General features: G+C 47.0%; 1 protein-coding gene across 4 annotated transcripts in view; it reads right to left on the bottom strand.

The window, feature by feature from the left end:
• Positions 1-952: 952 nt before the first annotated feature.
• The window catches only part of PAFAH2 (platelet activating factor acetylhydrolase 2), a 40,272-nt gene continuing 20,016 nt past the window's right edge, over positions 953-21,208 (bottom strand). Inside the window, exons 8-12 of one of the 4 annotated variants that reach the window (XR_004958917.1) lie at positions 18,365-18,456; positions 15,757-15,927; positions 13,677-13,831; positions 5,802-7,203; positions 953-995 (exon numbers count right to left, since the gene is read on the bottom strand). Coding sequence is in view for 2 of the 4 variants with exons in the window: in XM_036256445.1 (XP_036112338.1) it covers positions 13,534-13,831; positions 15,757-15,927; positions 18,365-18,456 (561 nt within the window). In the remaining 2 variants the exon portion in view is untranslated. Of the gene's footprint in view, positions 996-5,558; positions 7,204-13,495; positions 13,832-15,756; positions 15,928-18,364; positions 18,457-21,208 lie in introns of those variants that run through there. The other 3 variants (XR_004958916.1, XM_036256446.1, XM_036256445.1) reach the window with 3 other exon arrangements.

Here is a 21,208-nt window from a genome sequence, read left to right as displayed (position 1 = left end):
GGTGTGATTTGTGCTCAGTTCTGCCTTCCTTCTAACTCTCGACTGTTACACATCCACGTATCTCATTTGCTCCAGCTGCCCTTGGCTGCTTGTTGGTGGCTCTGTCCTGGGCCCCACAGCTGGGATCTGAGAAAACCAAAAAAAAAAAAAGGAAGCAGGGGCAGCCGGAGACATCAGAGGGCCGGGTGAATACCAGCTGTTCCCAAGTCTGGCTGGGAAACAAGAAGCCTGCAGATGGGGGGCGTGAGGGGGGGGGGATGAGGGGATGGCGATCCCCTCCAATCAACAGGAGGATGCTTTTCCCTGTCCAACAGACAGGGCCTGCTCCTGAAATAATGTAATAAAGTACAACACTAAATATGGCACAGAATATATTTCTCTTGGGTAGCAGAAGGACAAGAGATCAAATGTTAGTTGAATTTAATCGAAAAGGCTTTCATGGAAGAGGGGGAACCAGAAATGGGCCCACGGATTAGCAGTATTTGGTTGTACAGCGAGGAGGTTGGGGAGGCCCTGCACGCAAGAGAGGATCATGAGAAAGAGCGAGTGTGTGTTTGGGGAATGGGTAGGCATATAAAGGGAACTGTGGAGAAAGCAGAGGGCATGGGAGGAAGCAGAGGACAGAGCGGGGCAAGACCAGCCAGATGAGGGCCTGAGATCCAACCGTACAGGATAAAGAGAGTCCTGTGGATTCCTGATAACGCAGTGACACAGACAGAAAATGCCAGAACTGGCCTAGGGGACCAGCAAAGTCAACCACCACCACCTCACATCCCAATTGATAGTTAAGGATGCTGAAGTCATGAGAAGAAAAGCATACGCACAAGGTCATAGATGGAGAGACTGCGAGAGTTGAGACAAGAACCCAGGGCTCCGATCAGCGTGGTCCTCTTTCCATTAGACCACTTTGCCAGGCTGCTGCTTTGATATAAAAGTCGTGTTTCAGGCAGCTGGCAGCAGAATGCGGAGGAAAGGAGAAATCCGAGTCCAGGAGACTGTAAAAATGATGACGGGGTGAGTTGATGGGAGGGACTAAACTCAAATGAAAGAAATGGAAAGAACAGGCTGGGAGTGAGAATCACCAAGTGGGAAGAAACAGAAGAACTTAGCAAGAAATCAGATATGGCAGTGAGGGAGAGCTGTGCAGGGGTCATCTGCAGGCCATTCTCAGGCCTGGGGAAGTTTCTCCTGAAGTCATGGGGTGCTTTACCCCGACCCCTGCCTCAGAGGCAGCAGACAAGGATGAACACAACTAGCCCCTACTACCAGTTCCCTGTCCCCATGTCCTCTTCCCTTTGGCCACCTCTACACAGACCTTCTCTGATTCTCCCATTCAGCACTTTAGGACCTTCCGTTTACATCTGTGCACAGACGTGTCTGCGAATGACCAGGTATGATATTAAAGCCCAAACCAGAACCTAAGAGTGTAGACTTCTCCTGGATGAACAGTCTGCAAAGCTAGCACTATGTTGTGGATGATGTCTGATGTGAAGAGCAGGGAAATGAGAGCAAAGAGGATGGAAAAACTCTCTCTTCCTCTAGCTCCGCCCTCGCACGATGGTAGCAGCTGAGTGGCAGTCAGCAGGCTTCGCTGGGGGGGTAACTGTGAAACAGGAGAAGCTGGAGTAAGGGCTCAGACCATCTGGGGCCACTGAGGACAACAGCAAATTATACTTCACCTCTTAGGCATGTAAAGAGGACCAAATAAAACAATAATAGTAAAAGTAGTTAATGTTTAATAACTCCTTAGTATAGACACTGTGCTAAGTGCTTTCCATGCATTATTTCATTTATTATAACTTAAAAAGGTTAATACTATTAGAATTTCCATTTTACAAATGAGAACATTGAAACTCATATAAGCTGATAAATTAGCATAAAGTCACAGGGATAACAGTGTTGAGTTGTCTGATTTCAAAGACCATGTGCTGTCCTCCCCTATCAGCAGGCCCCTGACCCACAGTCCTCAGTGAAGCTCAACTCTGTCCAGCCGACTTCTCAGCAGTGCTGAGGACATCACACATCTCAATACAAGTTCGTATAGAAACTGCTGGAGAATGTGACATTCTTGATTCGACCTATCATGAAATTATATTCCATGTACCTGACAGTTTAAAGTGACAGGAAAGGTACAAAACCAGGTAGGTGTATTAGGCAATATGGCCTGGTGATTAAGAGCTTGGATTTTGATGCCTAAATCCCACCTTTGCCACATTCTTGCTGTGAGAGCTTGATCAAATCATTTCTTTATGGCTCTGCTTCTCATACCCAAAATGAGGCCAATACCACCTGACCTCGTGGGGTTACTATAAAAAGCAAATGAGATGATGCGTGAAAAGCACTGAGCACATGCAAGCAGGGCCTAATCAATGTCGGCTATGACAGTGATTACCATTATCATCACTGTCGCTGTCATTTTGCCATGCAGCTATGGCCAGGGACACTTGGCCTTTGTATCTGGCTGTGATGGGACAGAAAGTAAGCTCCCTAGTAAGGGCTGGGTCCTGAGTACAGAGTATGGCATCTCCTGTCCCTCTGTCACTTTGCAGGCCCAGAGGTAAGTGGTGCCCCAGAAGAAAAAGGGGGCAGATGAATGTCCCCGCAAGGCCAACACATGAAGTTGGAGTCCATCAATCAACATTTTAAGAGCCCAGTAGACGTCTTGAGGAAGGGCAAGGGGGCCGCTGTGTCAGGACACATACCAGAAAGGAGCTTGGAGACTGTGTTGGGGACACAGCAAGAAACAACCAGCCTCAGCCTGATGCTTCCAGGAAGCGGGAGGGTAGAGGAATCTCATTCCATCCTGTATTTACTCACCTCCCTCCCTTCCTGACACACCATTCCCTCCACAGAAACTTCACAGTATACCACTAGGAGGCCTCCATGAGCACAGTTCTGTAATAGGATGGGAACAGGAAGATGCAAAGGAAACACAAGACATCTTTGCTCTCAAATGGATTAACTGAATGCAGTTTATCAACACATAACAATGAATATGTAGAAGTATCTTGTTTACCTAAAGGCCATTTACCTGGTGTCCTTTGATTCCCTGGAAGCTAACCAAAAAACCAAGACAAAGGACCAAAAACCTTGTCATACCCCCTATGAGCAGTCAAAGGAAGGGTTACAAATTCTAAGCACTAAAAGCAGTGCATTTTAGTTGCAGGAGAATCCCTAAAACCCTCTCAGTAACTTCCTGGTTGTACTTTAGACAGCTGTAAATGATGTAGCTGGTCAGAGGTAATAAAGTGAAAAGGGAGAGCTGCTAGGGGCTGGCACATCAAAGGCAATGAAGAGTAATGGCTGGCCGTCTGACCACAGGGAGACTACACAAACTATGAAATGCAATCAAAGGACTAAGAGGACAGCTGCGGGGGGCACGTAGTGTAGGTGCAAAGAGCTATCCATACTTCATAGGCCGGAGTGCCACTGCTCCGACATTAGGCCTGGTCACACATACTTTGGCTCTCTTGGGATGCTATGGGATGGTAGGTGTGGCCAGATGACTTGCTTTGGTCAGTGAAATGTGGACGGAAACGAGTGTCACTTCTAGGCAGGAAGCTTTACCATGCTCTCTTCCAACACTGCCAGACTGTGGCAGTTCTGCCAGCCTGAGTCCCCAAGGAGGATAAAAATGATACAGAGAAGAGCCTCCAGCTGACAAGTAGCATGGGCAAGAAATAAACTTTTGTTGCTTTTCAGGGCTGCTTGTTTCTACCATATAATCTAGTCTATCCTGCCTGAAACATCCTAAAAGTTAAATAAGGTCAGTTCACATTAAGAAGTGTATGTAATGCACCCCTAGCAGTGTTATTTACAATAGCTAAGATCTGGAAACAGCCCAAGTGCCCATCAGTAGATGAGTGGGTAAAAAAGCTGTGGTACATATACACAATGGAATAATATGCAGCTGTAAGAAAGAAGAATCTCTTACCCTTTGAGATGATGTGGAGGGATCTAGAGAGTATTATGGTATGCTAAGTAAAATATGCCAGTCAGAGAAAGACAAGTATCACATGATCTCACTTATATGTGGAATAGAATGAACAAAATAAGCTGGTGAACAAAACTGATCTAGAGACATGGAAGTAGGGAACAGACTGACAAACCTCAGAGGAAAGGGGGGTGGAGGTTGGGGGAGGAGATAAACCAAAGAACTTATATGCATATATGCATAACCAATGGACACAGACAACTGTGTAGTGAAGGTGGGGGTGGTGATGGGTGGGATGGGAGTGAGGAGGAGGATAACAATGGGGGGGAAGACATCTGTAATAAAAAAATAAATTAATAAAAAGGAAAAAAAGAAGTCTGTGCGTTATCTTTTTGGTGAATTACCATTCAAAAGAGTCAATGTTATGTTTTGTGGCTTAAAGGATAATAATTTTCAGTTATAGGGAAAATTGACCTATTCCAATGTTGCTGGATAAATGAGAATATGAACTGAATGGAGGAGAAACAGATCCAGTTTCCAAACACTTCTTTCTCTAGGGAGGCTCCCTGTTTTCATAACATACACATGCATCATGTATGGCTCTAAGGTAGACAGAAGTTGGGTCTCATGTGCTGAAGCTGCCAGAACCCTGGTATCTGCAGAACCAGTCCAGGCACACCAGGGTGGCATCTACTGCTTCCATGAGTGCCGAGGGGCTCTGGACCCCAACGGGGGTCGAGAGGCCCTATTACATATCTGTCTGCACCCTCATGGAAGGAAATCCATCATGTTGAGTAAGCCAACAACTTCAGGATATCGTCTTTTTAAGTATATAAGAAACATTTACAAAATTGACCTCATACTGGGCCAACAAGCAAGTTTCAGGATGAAAATCATATGGGTCATTTTCTCTGACCTAAAGCAATTAAGCTAGAGGATGACTGGAAAAATCTTGTTTATTTATTTATTTATTTACTTCTCACCCGAGGATATTTTTCCATTTATCTTCAGATAAAGTGGGAGGGAAAGAGAGGGGGAGGATTGGGAGAGAGAGAGACAGAGAGACAAAGAAACATCGATATGAGAGAGACACACTGATTGGCTGCCTCCCATATGACCCCGACCAGGGCTGGGGATAAACTGCAACCAAAGTACGTGCCCTTAACCGGAATCGAACCCAAGACTCTTTGGTCAGCGGGCTAACGCGCTAAACGCTGAGCCAAACCGGCAAGGGTAAATCTTGTATATTTAGAAAGTAGGAATCATACTTTTAAATAATCCATATACGTATACATCCTCTCACTTAATCCTCCTAACTATAATACAGACCCCCATCTTAGAAATGTAGGAACAGAGCCCTGGTTGGTTTGGCTCAGCGGTTAGAGCGTCGACCTGCGGTCCAGAGAGACCCGGGGTTCAGTTCCCGCTAAGGGCATGTACCTCGGTTGCAGTTTGTCCCCGGCTCTGGTTGGTCATGTGGGTGGCAGCCACTCGATGTGTCCCTTTCGCGTCAATGTTTCTCTCTCTCTCTTCCTCTGCCTCCCTCCCACTCTATCTGAACAAAAAAAAAAAAAAGGAAAAATGTCCTCGGGTGAGGATAAAAAAAAAAAAGAAATGCAGGAACAGAGATAGGAAAGAGAACACAATTTTCTCAAATTTACCCAGTTAGTGATGGTGAAAACAGGACTCAAAACCAGCCAATAACTTTAGAGTCCAGGGCTTTAATGATATTCTCTTTACCCTACGTCTCATTGGAATTCATAGCCCCTCCCAAGGCTCACAGCCTCCACGGATCTGATGCTTCACCTCTTAAAACAACTGTTGAGAGGCGGGAGACCTAGGCCCGGCTTGTGGTGGTGGCACTGACCTGGGACCTATCGTGCAGAGACGCATTTCCCTTTTGCTCTGGCCTCCTCTGGGTCACCTGCTCGAACTGAGGTGAGAGGTCTAGAGCAGTGGAGAGGAGAGTTCCGGGCTGATCTTCCCAGACAGCTTTGAACTAGATTCCCCAGGAAGACTTTCTTTCCTTTTAAAGTTTTTTTCCACGTGGGCACAAGTGGTAAGCGAACAAAGAAAGACAGAAGGAAAAGTTACTTCCAGATGGCTCCCATCTTGCTCTAATGCAGATTAAGTAAAGACTAGTCCAACATCTCATTAAGCAAACATGAGTATTAATATCATTCATAGTATAAATGGAACAGAATAAAACTTCAACCTATATCGTGACTTAAATTTGGGGCTAGGGCCTCAGAGCCAGAAAACAGACAACTTACAGCACCCCGATTCTGAGCAAGTCGGAGGCTTGTGGTACCTAAGGTAAGAGACAGGGCCAAAGTGTGCCTAACCTTTCCAGGGGTGGCCTCCTGAACTCTAGCTGACCAAACTACCTCCCTCTGGGGCAAGAGCCTGGTCAAATGGCTACTTAACACTGTTATTCTGTCTTCTCCCAATTCAACCTCCTTGTGTCAAGATACATTTTTAGCAAAACTCCAAGACACCCAGAGCTTCTGAGGCTCAGCTGCTATCCCGGTGCTCTGAGGACAATGCTGTCTGCCCTCCTCCACGGGCTCACAAGGACAGCTTAAGTCCTGACTAAGCGCCCAGTACTATGCTTCACGCATGGAGAAGGCTTGAAAATAAACAGAAAGTCTGATGATGGTGCATATCCTAGAAAGATACCTAAAACGCTAAGAACTCACCAAGCGGCCCTGGAGAGGGAGAAGGCTGAGAGGTAAGAAGAGAGAGGGCCAGGTTGGCCTAAAGGTCCTGAAGATAGGTATTTTCACTCCATCCTTCGGCTTCATTTCTTCCGCTGCAGAAGCTATACTGGCCCAAGGTGAGGGAGTAGGCTTGCTGGGTTAACAGTGCTCATGGTGTTCAGCTCAGGGCTTGGGTGCTCCCCAGCTCCACCCCCACTGCTCATCCCCTACACCATCGGGGCTCAGGCCCCAGAAAGTCAGCGTGCCAATCAGTAAGTGACCCACATCCTACCATGAATTTAAGATCAACAAGTCCAAGATCAAAGTACCCAGTTATCCAATCAGCAGTGTGATCATATCTTTTTGATCTGCGAAGAAGGGCCCTGTCGACCACTTCCTGATAGGAGTTATGGAACGCGAGAATTCAGCTCAGCTTCTCTCCTATTTGTGACCTTTCAGAAATGGCCAGTTGTGTCTAAAGGCTAGACAGATGGTGTGGGGCCCCTGGGGTGAGCGATGGTCCAATGCCTTCAACGAGGTTGTTCCATTGGTTATAGTTCTCTTTCAGGTCTGAAAAAACAAACAAAGCAGGAAGGTTAGGTAAATCACTGGAAGGTTAGATCAAAGAGTTTCTAGCACAGACTTTACTAGGACAGCCTAGAGGACGAGTACCTGGGGCACTAAAAGGACTGGTTATAATGGTGGTAGCAGTAATGGTAACTATTATTCACGCAGTGCCTTTATAAGGTGCCTCATAAATGACTTGCTTAATCTACAATAACTCTATAATAACAACAAAAAGTAACATTTATTGAAGAACTCATTGTAGGGACTGTGCTAAACTGTAATTTTCACAATATCCCTATGAGCTAAGTACTGTTATTAGCCCTACTTTATAGTTGAGGAAACGGAGGCGCAAAGAAGCTGTCTGCCTTGTCCAACATCATTATAGCTGGGAAAGGACAGAAACAGAATTCACACCTTGGTCAGAAAAGCTAAGAAAATGGAAAGCCTACTCTCAGGCTCGGAGATGGTGCTGAGCAAGAAAAGGCCCTTTGCACGCCAGCCAGTGGATGCAAAGCCAGGGCCACCTCAGTGAGGGGCAGAAGGAATAGTGTGGCTCTATGAAGTAGTGTGGCACTGGGTATGATTCCAGAGGGGGCACTGGGGTCATGGGCAGATAGGTCTAACTACACTGTAACAACCGTCAGAGATGGTCCAGAGATGGAGTAGGGCATAGCTGAGCCAGCAAATAATGTCCTTGTTCAAAACAAACAAAACCTGAGACAGAAGGCAGGGACCACTCTCCTTCCACTTGGGATCCCAGTGCCCTGCAAAGAACCTGGCATGGAATAGATCAACAAATAAGTGCTACATATTCATTCATTCAAAAAATACTGAGCACACCCACAATGTGCCATAGTCTGTTCTTGGTTCCAAAAGTCCATCCACAAACAAACAGAAATCCTCATCCTCAAAGCTCACAAGCTAGTAGGCAGAGGCAACAGTAAGCATAATAAATGATATAGGATGTAAAGGTGAGAAGTGCTATGGGAAAAAGAGCGCCAGACAAGAGAAGCGGAGGTGGTGCCAGGGCACGGGGGTGAGGGCAGGTAGAGAAGGTACGATGTTTTAAAAGGCTGGTCACGGTTGGCCTCACTGGAAAGGTGAGATTTGAGCAAAGACTGGAAGGAGGTGGGAGCGAGCTACGAGATCGTACAGGAAAAATGTTCTGGCAGCGGGAGGAGCACCACGAAGGCCTGAAGCCAAAGCATCCCTGGAACATTGGAGGCTGGTGCAGCCAGAGTGAACGAGGCTCGGGGAAGAGCAGCGGGAGAGGTCAAGGGCACTGAGGGGAGGACCCATCGTGTGGCCTGGCAGGACAATGGGCATTGGCTTTGACTCTCGGAGAAATGGGGAGTCACTGGAAGATCCTGAGCAGAGGAAAGATCTGACTTACTCTAACAGGATCACTCTGGCTGGCAGAAGACTGTAGGGAGGCACAGGTGGCAGTAGGGAGACCAGTTAGGAAGCTAATACAGTCATTTTAATTTAAGTGAGAGATGACTTCACAGGATGGTAGCTGTGGCGTGACGACAAGTGATTAGAGTCTACAGAGATAGGGTTTTCTGAGGATTGGATGGGAGGTGTAAGAGACATGAACGAGGACTTTGGCTGGAGTAACCTGAAGGATGGAGTGACTGTTGGTTGAGAAGGGAAAGACTGCAATTGAAACTGGTTTTGTTTGTGATGTTTATTAGATGTTGAACAGTGGGTTATATAAATCTGATGTTCAAGAGCGAGCTCAAACCGGAGATACAAACTTGTCAGCTTGGAGGTGGCATTTAAAGCCACAAGACTAGATGACAGCAGGGCATGCAGACAGAGAAGAGGTCCGGGCACTGAGGCCCGGAAGCGGCGAAGCAGGCGGGAGGAGCAGATCCTGAGAGCAGAAAACCAGTGCGGTGTCTCTGACAATGGCATCGTCAGCTGTCAGAAGCTGCTGGGGGTTCTGCTGGGATGAGGAATGAGAACTGACCACTGGACTTAGCACCGTGAAAGGCACCAGCAACCCTGACGGAAACAGTTTTCATGAAGAACTAGGATGCAAACGATTGACTGGAGCAGGTTTGAGAGAACGGGACAAGTAGAATCAGATCGTGAAGACATTCTTTGAGGAGCTTTGCTGTTAGCAGGAACAGGGAAACAGGGTGGAAACTGATGGGGTCAAGAGAGAGATTTTTAAGAGAAATTTCAGCCTGAAATGAACCAGTAGAGAGGGGAAATTGACGATCTAAGGTGAGAGAAAAGAACTGCTGGCACGGCCACCTCGAGCAGGCCAAAAAGGATGAAGCCTCGCGTGCAGGTGGAGGGACTGGCCTTGCGTGGGGAGCTGAGTAGGAAACATCAGCAACCAGACAGAACGCTGAGCATGTGCACAAGGCGGGTGGATGGAGTGTTGGGATTCTGAGGAAGTGTACTGCTTCCCTTTTCCTGGGGAAGTGGGAAGCAAAGTTAATCAGCTGAGACACAGGAAGGGTGAGGGGGTGTTGGCGGGCTGGAGAGAAAGGAGAAGGTGTGAAACAGTCTTCCAGGAGCGTGGAGGAGAGGGTGACGAGGTGGAGGCAGGAGCCGCACGGGGTTCATGGGAAGCACCGATCTTCTCAGTGGAAGAAGACATCCCTGTGTCGGTGGAACGTGTGCTCCCAGGGGTATTCTTTAGAGGTGGCGAGAGGTTCAGCTCAGCCACCTCTTTTCGTTTCCCATGTGACAAGGTACTGTGTGGCCACCAAAAAGCTTTTCTCTCTTTGCAAAGCTAATTACCCCAAGCAGAGCGCCTCTGCGCCTCTGTTCAGACTCTGTCTTCTCTCTCGGCGCCTACATACTCCAGGAGCCTCCTACCTGGGCTCTCTGCCTCTCACCCACCCCATCTTGTCCATCCTCCGTGACGCGGCCAGACTGCAAATACAAGTCCAAGCATGACACCCCCCTGCTTAGAACCCAAGGACCCTCACAGCCTGTGAGGAAAAATCCAAACTTACTTCAGCAAATACATGGGCTTCTAGATCTGGCTTCTTCCCATTTCTCTACCTTCATCTTCCAACACTTCACTATCCTGAGCTCCAGATACACTACACACAGCCTCTCAAAGCTGACAGGCCCTCCAAGGCTTGGTGCCTCCTGTCCAGAAGACCCTCGCCCTTTCCCGGCCTGGTGAACCCTAATCGTCTGTTAAGATTAAAGACAAGCATCGCTTCGTCTGGGGAGCTTCCTTTCCCAGCTGTCCTTTCCGTCCTGTCAGGTGCCTGTCCTGTGTGTCCCGAAGACTGACTGCATCTGTTGGTCATCAGAGTCACTGGCAGAAAAGCAGAGCAACCAAGCACATGGGCTTTGGACTCAGACAGCCTGGGTTGCACTCTGGCTTTGCTCCTTAGTAACCAGATAACTGTGGACAAATTACTTAAATGTTCCAAGCTGCAGTGTTCTCACCTGTAAAATGGAGTTAATAATAAACTACCTTCTGGAAAAAGCTGTCTTCAGGATTACACATGAGAATGCATCTAACATAATGCAAGTATAAAGGAGGTCCTCAACAACCTTCCTCCAGTGTAAGACTCTCCCCGCCTTCCATCTCCTCTTCTGCTGGTCTCCAGCAATGCAGGTCTTAGCTCAGCAGACACTGTTACTAAAGCAAGTCCAAACATGCCATGTGGGGCCCCTGCCATCTTTAGCTCTCACCTAATGAAATGGTGCCGAAGAGAAAACAGGGAAAGTGGGCTGAGGACCGTGCAGTCAGGCCCCTTAAAAGTCATGAGACATGGATCCATTCCTCTCCTACCAGGTGATAAGAATGATGCTCTAAGGTCTCTATTAACCCTAAAGTCTCTAAACCCAGGCTGCTATAATGGCTGATGATAAGCAAGATGAAATGAACGGGCATAAATATAAAAATGCAAATTTAGGTTCAAAATGTCAATGCTTTCATAATAGGACAGATATGTTTGTTTTTTAAAATATGTTTTTATTGATTTCAGAGAGGAAGGGAGAGGGAGAGAGACAGAAACACTGATCATCTGCCTCCTGCATGCCCCGCACTGGGGGATTGAGCAAGAAACCCAGGCGTGTGCTGCCCTGACCAGGAATCGAACTGTGACCTCCTAGTTCATGAGATGACAGTCAACCAACTAAGCCACACCGGCCGGACTAGGACACATATGTTTTAAAAGCAAACTCAGCCCCAGCTGGTTTAGCTTAGAGGTTAGAGCGTCAGCTCGAGAACAAAGAGTTGTGGGTTCAATTATAGTCAAGAGCACGTACCTCAGCTGTGGTTCGATCCCCAGCCCTGGTCAGGGTTGCGTGGGAGACAACCAATCGATGTGTCTCTCTCACATCAATGTTTCTCTTTCCCTCCCTCCCTCCCTCATTCCCACTCTTATCTGAAAATCAATGGAAAAATATCCTCAGATGAGGATTAAAAAAATAAGAAGAATAAATAAATAAAAGCAAACTCAATCCAAAGCAAATTTGTTAGGCACTTGTTGGAAAGGTTAACACACGCAGGCCATCCACCTGGGCGTCTAGTGTCCGCACAGAGGCGGCAATCCTGCCAGACCAGGCACTGTCAGAACATGCCTAGCACATGCCGGTCAAGTCAGGGCACCACACTGTGCTTCCAAAGGCGATAATAAATGGCAACCTGCAAAACTGCAGGGGAACAAGTGGAGGGACCATGGATATTTAGCTTAATGAACAGGAAACAGAGTGGACACCAAGCACCAAGAGCTGCCCTGTGTAAAAGGTCTGAGGCGTCTCAGGATAGCTCTTGAGGGAATAACCCGGGCAAGTAGGGGGAAGCTACAAAGTATCAGATCTTGGTCTTAGGTTGGAGCGAGTTCAGACCTTAGAGATCCAGGCAGCCTGGCTCCCTCCGGAAGGAAACTGCCCTATGCACAGTGCCCGCTGAGGGACCAGCCTCGTGCAGATAAGGGCAGCCACCCTGACTGAATCAGAAAGGGACATCTGATCAGGAGCGCTCCGCGCCTAGGTTGGGCAGTGGCCTGCAATGTGTTTTGGCAGTAAAAATGAGCTGAGATGATCAAGTTGCCTGTCTTGGGAATCTGGTCTAAGAAATCCAAGAAAACATGGCAGTGAGCAGAGAGCAAGCCTTGAGTGGTTCATGCCAACCAAAGTTAAAAGAAAGGTATGAGGAAGCAGAAACTATGAATAAGTAGATTCTTTTTTTTTTTTTTATCCTCACCCGAAGATATTTTTCCATTTTTTGTACAGATAGAGTGGGAGGGAGAGAGAGGAAGGGAGAGAGAGAGAGAGAGAGAGAGAGAGAGAGAGAGAAACATCGATGTGAAGGGACACATCGAGTGGCTGCCACCCGCACGACCAACCAGGGCCGGGGACAAACTGCAACCGAAGTACGTGCCCTTAGCGGGAACCGAACCTGGGTCTCTCTGTACCGCAGGCCGACGCTCTAACCGCTGAGCCAAACTGGCCAGGGCTGAATAAGTAGATTCTATCAGCAAGAGAAAAAATACGGAATAGAAAGAAGAAAAATGCCGACTGGAACAAACAGAAACAGAGATGCCATCAGAGGAAGAGACAGAGCGATTGAGCCCATGAGAGAGAGAAGTCAGTCTTGTAAGCTACCTTGGTTCCCATAACATTTTTTATTTAATTTTTAGAGAGAGAAAGGGAGAGGGAGAGACAGATAGAAAATTTGGTGGGAGAGAAACATTGATCCGCTGCCTCCTGCATGCCCCTGACTGGGGATCGAGCCCACAACCCAGGCCAGGAATCAAATCGGCAACCCCTTGGTTCATGGGTCGATGCTCAACCACTGAGCCACACCAGCCGGGCGGTTCCCATAATTTTTCATGTTCATCTTGGCAAGGTGTACTTTCATAAACAAACTCTCTGTTTTTAAGGTAAATTAGTGAATCTCTCTAGTCCTTGTTAGAATATCATCTCTCAAAACCACTGACGTTTCCAGGGGTGGTGAGGGCTGACCCTCATGGCAGGGCACTCTCCACGCTGCTTGACCATTGGCAGGGAGGACAGGGAGCGTTATCTCCTGTGGGTAGGAGGCTGGACCAAAGACTTCTATGGGCCTTGCCAGTCAGCTGGTGTGATTTATGACATTAGTCATAATCTTCCCATGCTTTGTTTTTTTTAAAGCACTTCTACAAGTATAATCCATTTCTCATTATAACCTCCTCTGCCATACAGATGAGGTAAGTGATAATGAGTTAGGACAGAGATAGTGGAGTACAGAAAGGTGAATATTCCATTTACAGTGAGGAAACCAGGCTCAGAGAAGCTAAATGACTAGGTCAGGGTCATTCAGGTAGTAAGAGTCAGGATCTCCAAACTTTCAGCTAAGTGTTCTATCTATAATTCCACGTAACTCTCCCTCAGCCAGGGTTTCCTGTTGCCATAAATCTCCCTGATCTGAGACATATCAGTACAGACCACTGTGCATGGAAATCTACGGGACCCCATGGCTGCCCCACTAGCCCCAGGTCTGTCCTTACCAAGGTGCTTCTGCAGGAAGGCCAACATGGCCCGCACCACAACCTCCTGACCTTCATAGGGGTCCAAGCTCCCACGGGTTTGAGTGGAGAAGAATTTACCAATCCAGTTCCCAGACACAAAGGCAAAGTCAGTTTGACTCCGATGAACAGAACCACTAGAGGGAAAGAAAAACAAATAACTGGTAAGGGTCTGGAGGCTAGGGCACACAAATATATGTTAAGCACCTACTATGTGCAAGGTACTTAATGTGCATTATTTCATTTTCACAATAAGGGAAGTATCTTCCCCTTTGACAGAATCAGCAGAGAATGATCTGCCCAAGGTCACACAGCTAGTAAGGGTCAGAGTTAGGATTTGAACACAGGTGTGCTTGGCTTCAGAGCTGCTCAGCTCCTAGACCACAGTGCCCGACAGTGCAGGGAACGGCTGTTCGCTGGAGCGGGGACAGGGCCGAGCAGGCAGCGTGTGCGGCACCTGCCATTCCTGCGTTGTTACAAACTAGAGCACCATGGCTTTCACCTGTGACTTCGAACAGTCGCAAGACTTATCCGCTCCTGTCTTCAGAACTGTACCCCAAAGTAAGCAGGAAAAAGGGATCTAAGAGAGGGCAAGGGCTTGTAAAAGTACTTTTTAAGTCCTTTGATAAAAAAGACATTTAATACAAAAGTAAAATTCTCACTAGGTTCATTTTGGGCTAAATTACTTACAACTAAAATAATCAAATCAACGAGGAAGGAAAATCTAAATGCTAAACGTTGATACCATGCACACACAAAAACTGACTTTAAAAAATTATATTTTTTGCCCGGCCGGTGTGGCTCAGTGGTTGAAGCATTGACCCATGCACCAAGAGGTCCCCGGTTCAATTCCCAGTCAGGACATATGCCCAGGCTGTGGGCCCAATGTGGGGGGCCTGCAGGAGGTGGCCAATTGATGTTCTCTCGATCGATGTTTCTATCTCTCGCTCTCTTTCCCTTCCTCTCTCTCTAAAAATCAATAAAAATGAAAATAAAAATGTATTTTTTAAGGCACATGAAAAAGCATAAAGAATAATATAATGAATACATGAGTATCCAGCACCCAGTTTAAGAAAGAATACATTACCAGTAGTTAAATCTCCCTTGTGCACCCAGTCCCAACTGCTTTCACCTCCTTTTCCTCCAGGGGTCACAATTATCCTGACTCTGACTGGCCTGGGGAAACTTCCAAGTAGTCTTCTGTTGCCAGGAAGTCAAAATGAAGGGGGAGGAGCTGGCCCCATGAAAGAGAGCCAGGGCCAAGATGAGCAAGGGAAGAAGCCGCTGATCCTGAGCGGTTCCTAGCCTTCCAGGGCTGAGGACTTGGCATTTCGACTACCTGGGTGATTCCCAAGGCCTGTGGCGTACAGTTACTTGTTTTGCTGAAAGGGGGCCTGAAACCCTCGAAATGTGTGTTGTTAGGCTTGAGTGCAGGACAGGAGCGAGGCAGAGACCTATCAGTGAGCCTTCAGCCCTGCACCTGCAGCTCTAGGCCACTTCCTACACATGGTACATTTCTTACAATTACTCGAAACTTTTCTGTGAAAAATTGCTTCTGAAAGAAAACTACCTGACAATGCTAGTGATAGAAGTGGAGAGAATGTGGTTTCTCTTAGCCAGAATATAGACGGTTTCTGGAAGGTATCTTAATTTAGATCGTCATAAAGGTCTCTGAAGGTCTATTTTCTAAATGTCAAAGGTCTACCAGCTGCACATTCTTCCAAAGACCAGATTAAATTCTCAAATGAGGTTAGAGATCTCTGGAGTCCACCCAGACCCACACTTCTTCCTCCCCAACACACAATCTCATGATACCCTTTTTTTTCCAGAATGGAACAAAGAAATCATGTCAGAGTCATATAAACTAGTGAAGAAATCACTGTAGGTGGAACTAAGTGGAGAAGAACAGATACGAAATCTAAAAAATTTAAGATTTTGAAATTCAGGAAGCATTCAGGTATCCCATTAATAGGCAGAGTTTCTGGATAATCCCAAAGTAATTAAAAGAGCCAGAGCTCCCAGGGAGAGGACACTGGGGATCGTGACCCTGGGGTTTACTCACAGGACAGTTATGATCCTGGATTGTTCATGCTGTGCACACACCTTCTTCATCAAGGTAACACTCTCCATTGTCTGGAATTTCTCAGTATTAATGAAGAATACAGGGCCTCGGGCCTTCGGATAAAAGTCACGTTCCAGTGGAAACATCCAAGCATCCAGAGCCACAGCACACCTGGAACAGGACCAGATATTTGGAACTGCTGTGCAGAAGCAGTTAGGGCAGCCTGGCCGGTGTGGCTCAGTGGTTGAATGTCGCTGGTTCGATTCCCAGTCAGGGCACATGCCCAGGTTGTGGGCCAAATCCCTAGTGGGGGGGCATGCAGGAGGCAGCCAATCGATGCTCTCTCTCATCAATGTTTCTATCTCTCTCCCTCTCCCTTCCTCTCTCTCTAAAATCAATAAAGGACACAAAAACAAACAAACAAACGAACGAACAAACAAATAAATAAATAAATAAGCAGCAGTTAGGGCAGTGGGGGAAGGGGTAGAGATCTCCCTTCAGTGCGGTGAAGGTTCAGACAGTCAAGGAGATACCAGGGTCCACACCTTTCAGTTAGGATCTTGGATACAGACCACATTCACCTGTCGCCAAAGATCCTTCTAGATTTTAAGCTTGCTGAGGCAAGGATCAGACCTGCTTCCTCTGGATCTACTCTCAGGCAGCTGACTTCAGTTACTCAGAACAACACTTCATTCATTTAATTCTTTATTCAACATTCATTGAGTACCAACTGTGCTTAGGCCTGTGCTCTGGATACAGGGATAAATGACACAGTTCTTGCTCTCAAAGAGCTCCCATTCAAGAAAGGGAGGCAAAACAAAGGTAACAAAATACAGCTTAGCAGCATGATTGCACAAACTGCTATGTGAGCCCAGAGTGGGCGTGGCAGGGGAAGCCAGGGAAAGCCTCCTTGGTGTCAGAACTCGAAGATCTAGCCAGTTTGTCAAGCAGTAACCAAGGAAGGGCAAAACTAAGGCCCTAAGATAAGCCCCCGCCTGAAATGCTCCTCCAGTCTTCTCTATCTCAGTCAAGGATGATCGTCTTCACTCAAGTGATGAATCCACCAATGAAAAACCTTGATTCCTCTCTTTTCTTCACTTTATACATCATGCAGCCCTGAAAATTCTAAAACATATCTTGACTCCATTCACGTCTCTCCATCCCTCCACCTCCACGCTAATGCAAATCCATCATCTCACCTTGACTCTGAAATAGCCTCCTTCTAACTAGTCCCCTTGCTTTCAGTCTTGTCCTGCTACAATCCACTCTTCTCATAGTAGCCAGAGCAATCTTTTTTTCTTTTTTTTAATATTTTTTATATATTGATTTTAGAGAGAGAGGAAGGGAGAGAGAGAGAGAGATAGAAACATCGATGAGAGAGAACATCGACTGACCGCCTCCTGCATGCACCCCATTGGGGATTGGGCCCACAACCTGGGCGTGTACCCCAACTGGGAATCAAACTGGTGACCTCTTGGTGCATGGGTCAATGCTCAACCAATGGCCACACCAGCCGAGCCAGAAGGATCTTTTTTTAATGTAAATAAGATTTGTTTTCTCTGCTTAAAATCCTTCAGTGGTTTCCTATCAAATTTAGAAGAAAACTGAACTTCCTTACTCTGACTAAAGGCCTTGTGATCTGGCTTGTCTATCTTTCTGATCATATCTTTAATTTCTTCCCCTTTACTCACCATGCTCCTCCCACACTGACACAGCAACCTTCCTTCTACCTCTGGGCCTTTGCATTAGCTGTTCCCTCTGCCTAGAATGATCTTTCATTAGACATTGACATGGCTGGCTTCTCTGCCTATCGAATCTCAGCTTCTCACTTTCTCAAAAAAGCCTCCAGATACTCTAGCATATCAGCCTATTTTATTTTTAATCCTCGCCCAAGGATATTTTTTCCACTGAGTTTTTAGAGAGTAGAGGGGGGAAAGAGAGAAACATAGATGCACATATTGACTGGTTGCCTCCCACATGCCTAGGGGCCAGAGATGGAACCTACAGCCCAGGTACATGCCCTTGACTTGAATTAAACCTGTGACCCTTGGTTTCACGGGCCAACATTCCAACCACTGAGCCACACTGGCCAGGGCTACCTATTTTATTTTCTTCATTGCCCTTGGGTGGTGGGGATTTGGTTATCTGTTAGCTTGTTTACTAGTCTATTTCCTCTCACAAATTCCATGAAATCAGAAACCTTGTTTTCTTTTTTTTTTTTTATCCTCACCCGAGGATATTTTTCCATTTTTTTGTACAGATAGAGTGGGAGGGAGAGAGAGGAAGGGAGAGAGAGACAGAAACATCGACGTGAAGGGACACATCGAGTGGCTACCACCCGCACGATCAACCAGGGCCAGGGACAAACTGCAACCGAGGTACGTGCCCTTAGCGGGAACCGAACCCGGGTCTCTCCGGACAGCAGGCCGACGCTCTAACCGCTGAGCCAAACCGGCCAGGGCAAGAAACCTTGTTTTCTTGTTCACCACTAAATCCCCAGCCCCCAAAACAGTGCCCAGCACATAATACTTGTGTAACAAATACTTGGTGAATGAATGAATGAATGAATGGTGTGTGGAGCTTACAGCAGCATCACTGGGAAACTCACCGAAACTGGGTCTCCTTGGCCAAAGCCAGAATAGCTGTGGCCCCTCCAAATGAATGTCCCATTACAGCCACACAGCTCATGTCGAGGCTGCCCTGAGGAAAGCAGAGAATTTAGCCAAGTCTGAAACTAAGAAGTGCTTTTGTAGGAATTCTTCAGGGGCAAGAGGAAGAAACAGTGAGACAATGATGCAGAAGCACAATTCAGTGGGTGAGCACCATCCCTACCACTGCCACATTAAAGAAACTGCTAAATGCCCTGGCCGGTTTGGCTTAGCGGTTAGAGCGTTGGCCTGCGGACCAGAGAGTCTTGGGTTTAATTCCCGCTAAGGGCACGTGCCTCGGTTGCAGTTTATCCCCGGCCCGGCTGGGGTCATGTGGGTGGCAACCACTCGACGTGTCTCTCTCACATCAATGTTTCTCTCTCTTTTTCTCCCTCTCTCCCTCCCGCTCTATCTGAATATAAATGCAAAAATATCCTCGGGTGAGGATTAAAAAAAAAGAAAGAAAGTAACTGCCAGCTGGCCCAACAGGTGTGGCTCAGTGGTTGAGGGTCAACCCATACACCAAGAGGTTTGATTCCCGGTCCGGGCACATGCCCAGGTTGTGGGCCAGATCACCGTTTGGGGGGCATGTAGGAGGTGGCCAATCAATGTTCTCTCTCATTGATATTTCTGTCTTTCTCTCCCTCTCCTTTTCTCTCTCTAAAATCAATAAAGAAAAAAAACCCTGCCAACTGGAGAGCAGCCTGTCAGGCAATTCCTGGGCTGAACAGCTTTCTATAGGCAGGAATTCTGAAAACCATGTTTTTCATCTTGATTTTTGTCATCTTACCACCTACAATACCTGGACTAGAGTAGACATTCAAATATCTATTAATAAATGAATAGGTAAAAATTATGTGGTCCCAACCTGACTCATCAGTCTAAGAGCACATTAAAGGTAAGAACTCTCTGCCTGGCCAGTGTGGCTCAGTGGCTGAGCGTCAACCCACACACCAGGAGGCTGATGGTTCAGTTCCTGGTCAGGGCACATGTCCAGGTTGTGGGCCCAATCCCCAGTGGGGAAGCATGCAGGAGGCAGCCAATCGATGTTCTCTTTCATTGATGTTTCCATCTCTCTCTCCCTCTCCCTTCCTCTCTCTGCAAAATCAATAAAGAAAAAAAAGAGAGAGTAAGAACTCTCTATCCTCTAGATCCCTGTCTTAGAACCAGCCCACTGGGATGACACGTGCACATGTCAAGTACAGAATGGGGGAGCTCCTGCTGCTCGTCCACTTTGCTCTGAAGCAAGGCCTGCTTGTAGAGAAACCAACTCAGGTTCTGCTTCCTCTGGATCTCTGTCCTGACTTTTTTCTCCAGCAGAGTGAGTGTGCCCACATGAACATGCTCTACACATAATCTATTTCTAGTTGTCTCTAGAAGACTTCAGGGCATAGTTATATAAAAAGCCAGCAGCCCTGGCCAGTTTTGCTCAGTGGTTAGAGTGTTGGCCTGCGGTCCAGAGAGACCCGGGTTCAGTTCCCACTAAGGGCACGTACCTCGATTGCAGTTTGTCCCCAGCCCTGGTTGGGTCATGCGGGTGGCAACCACTTGATGTGTCCCTTTCATGTCAATGTTTCTCTCTCTCTCTCTCTCTCTCTCTCTCTCTCTCTCTCCCTCTCCCTCTCTCTCCCTCCCACTCTATCTGAACAAAAAATAAAAATGGAAAAATGTCCTCTGGTGAGGATAAAAAAAAAGAAAAAAAAAAGCCACTGCAGCTGTCTGCTAAGGGGCTTGGGAAATCTCTAGGCTCTGAACCCTTATTCTCCCATTTCTGACCCCAGGCTGTGTATTTAAATTCCCCCTTTACTCAGTGCTTCCAGATCAACAACTTGGTCGGTGGCCTGTTCAGGCATTTATATAGGTTAATATAACTCTGAAGTCCAGGAGTACACAGAGAACTCTCCACCTACCACATTCCCTTTCCACAGAGTTGCCACTCCCTAAACCCAAACCTGTCTTTGCAGAACTTACTGATGTATATATGGGGAAACACGAATATATACTTCCTCCCTTTTTACACAAGGGATATTGTATCTTACCTTTTTGCATAACAATGTTAGTACATAACGAGCTTTCTTATCTTTTTTTTTTTTTTTAATCCTCACCCGAGGACATTTTTTTTATTTTTTGTTCAGATAGAGTGGGAGGAAGAGAGAGAGAGAAACATCGATGTGAAAGGGACACATCGAGTGGCTGCCACCCGCACGACTCAACCAGGGCCAGGGACAAACTACAACCGAGGTACGTGCCCTTAGCGGGAACCGAACCCGGGTCTCTCTGGACCGCAGGCCAACACTCTAACCGCTGAGCCAAACCGGCCAGGGCTCTTATCATTTTTTTTACAACTACATTTGATTTCATCATGGTACAGAGAGCTAGTGATCACCAAATCTGTTCCTCTTCTTCCTGGACACATAGCTGGATTCTATTTCCAGCACCTAGATGTGGCCTTGTGACCCAGTTCTAGCCAACAGAACGTGAGTGAAAGTGAAATTTCTACTTCCGGGCCTCTTTCATACAAACCTCCCATTCCTGGCTTAATGTACACAGTGAAGGTGGGTTTCAGAAGTGGAAGATGGCCCTGACTGGTTTGGCTCAGCGGTTAAAGCATCAGCCCATGGACCACAGAGTCCAAGGTTCGGTTCCTGCAAAGGGCACGTACCTTGGTTGCAGGTTGTCCCTGGCCCTGGTTGGGTTGTGCGGGTGGCAGCCACTCGATGTGTCCCTTTTACATTGATGTTTCTCTCTCTCACTCTTTCTCCCTCCCACTCTATCTGAACAAAAAATGGAAAAATGTCCTCGGG

Source organism: Molossus molossus, unplaced genomic scaffold, assembly GCF_014108415.1.
Source record: "Molossus molossus isolate mMolMol1 unplaced genomic scaffold, mMolMol1.p scaffold_m16_p_12, whole genome shotgun sequence".
Lineage (NCBI taxonomy): Eukaryota > Metazoa > Chordata > Mammalia > Chiroptera > Molossidae > Molossus > Molossus molossus.
Note: the sequence above shows the minus strand (reverse complement) of the source record. Positions and strands in the feature narration are given on the sequence as shown.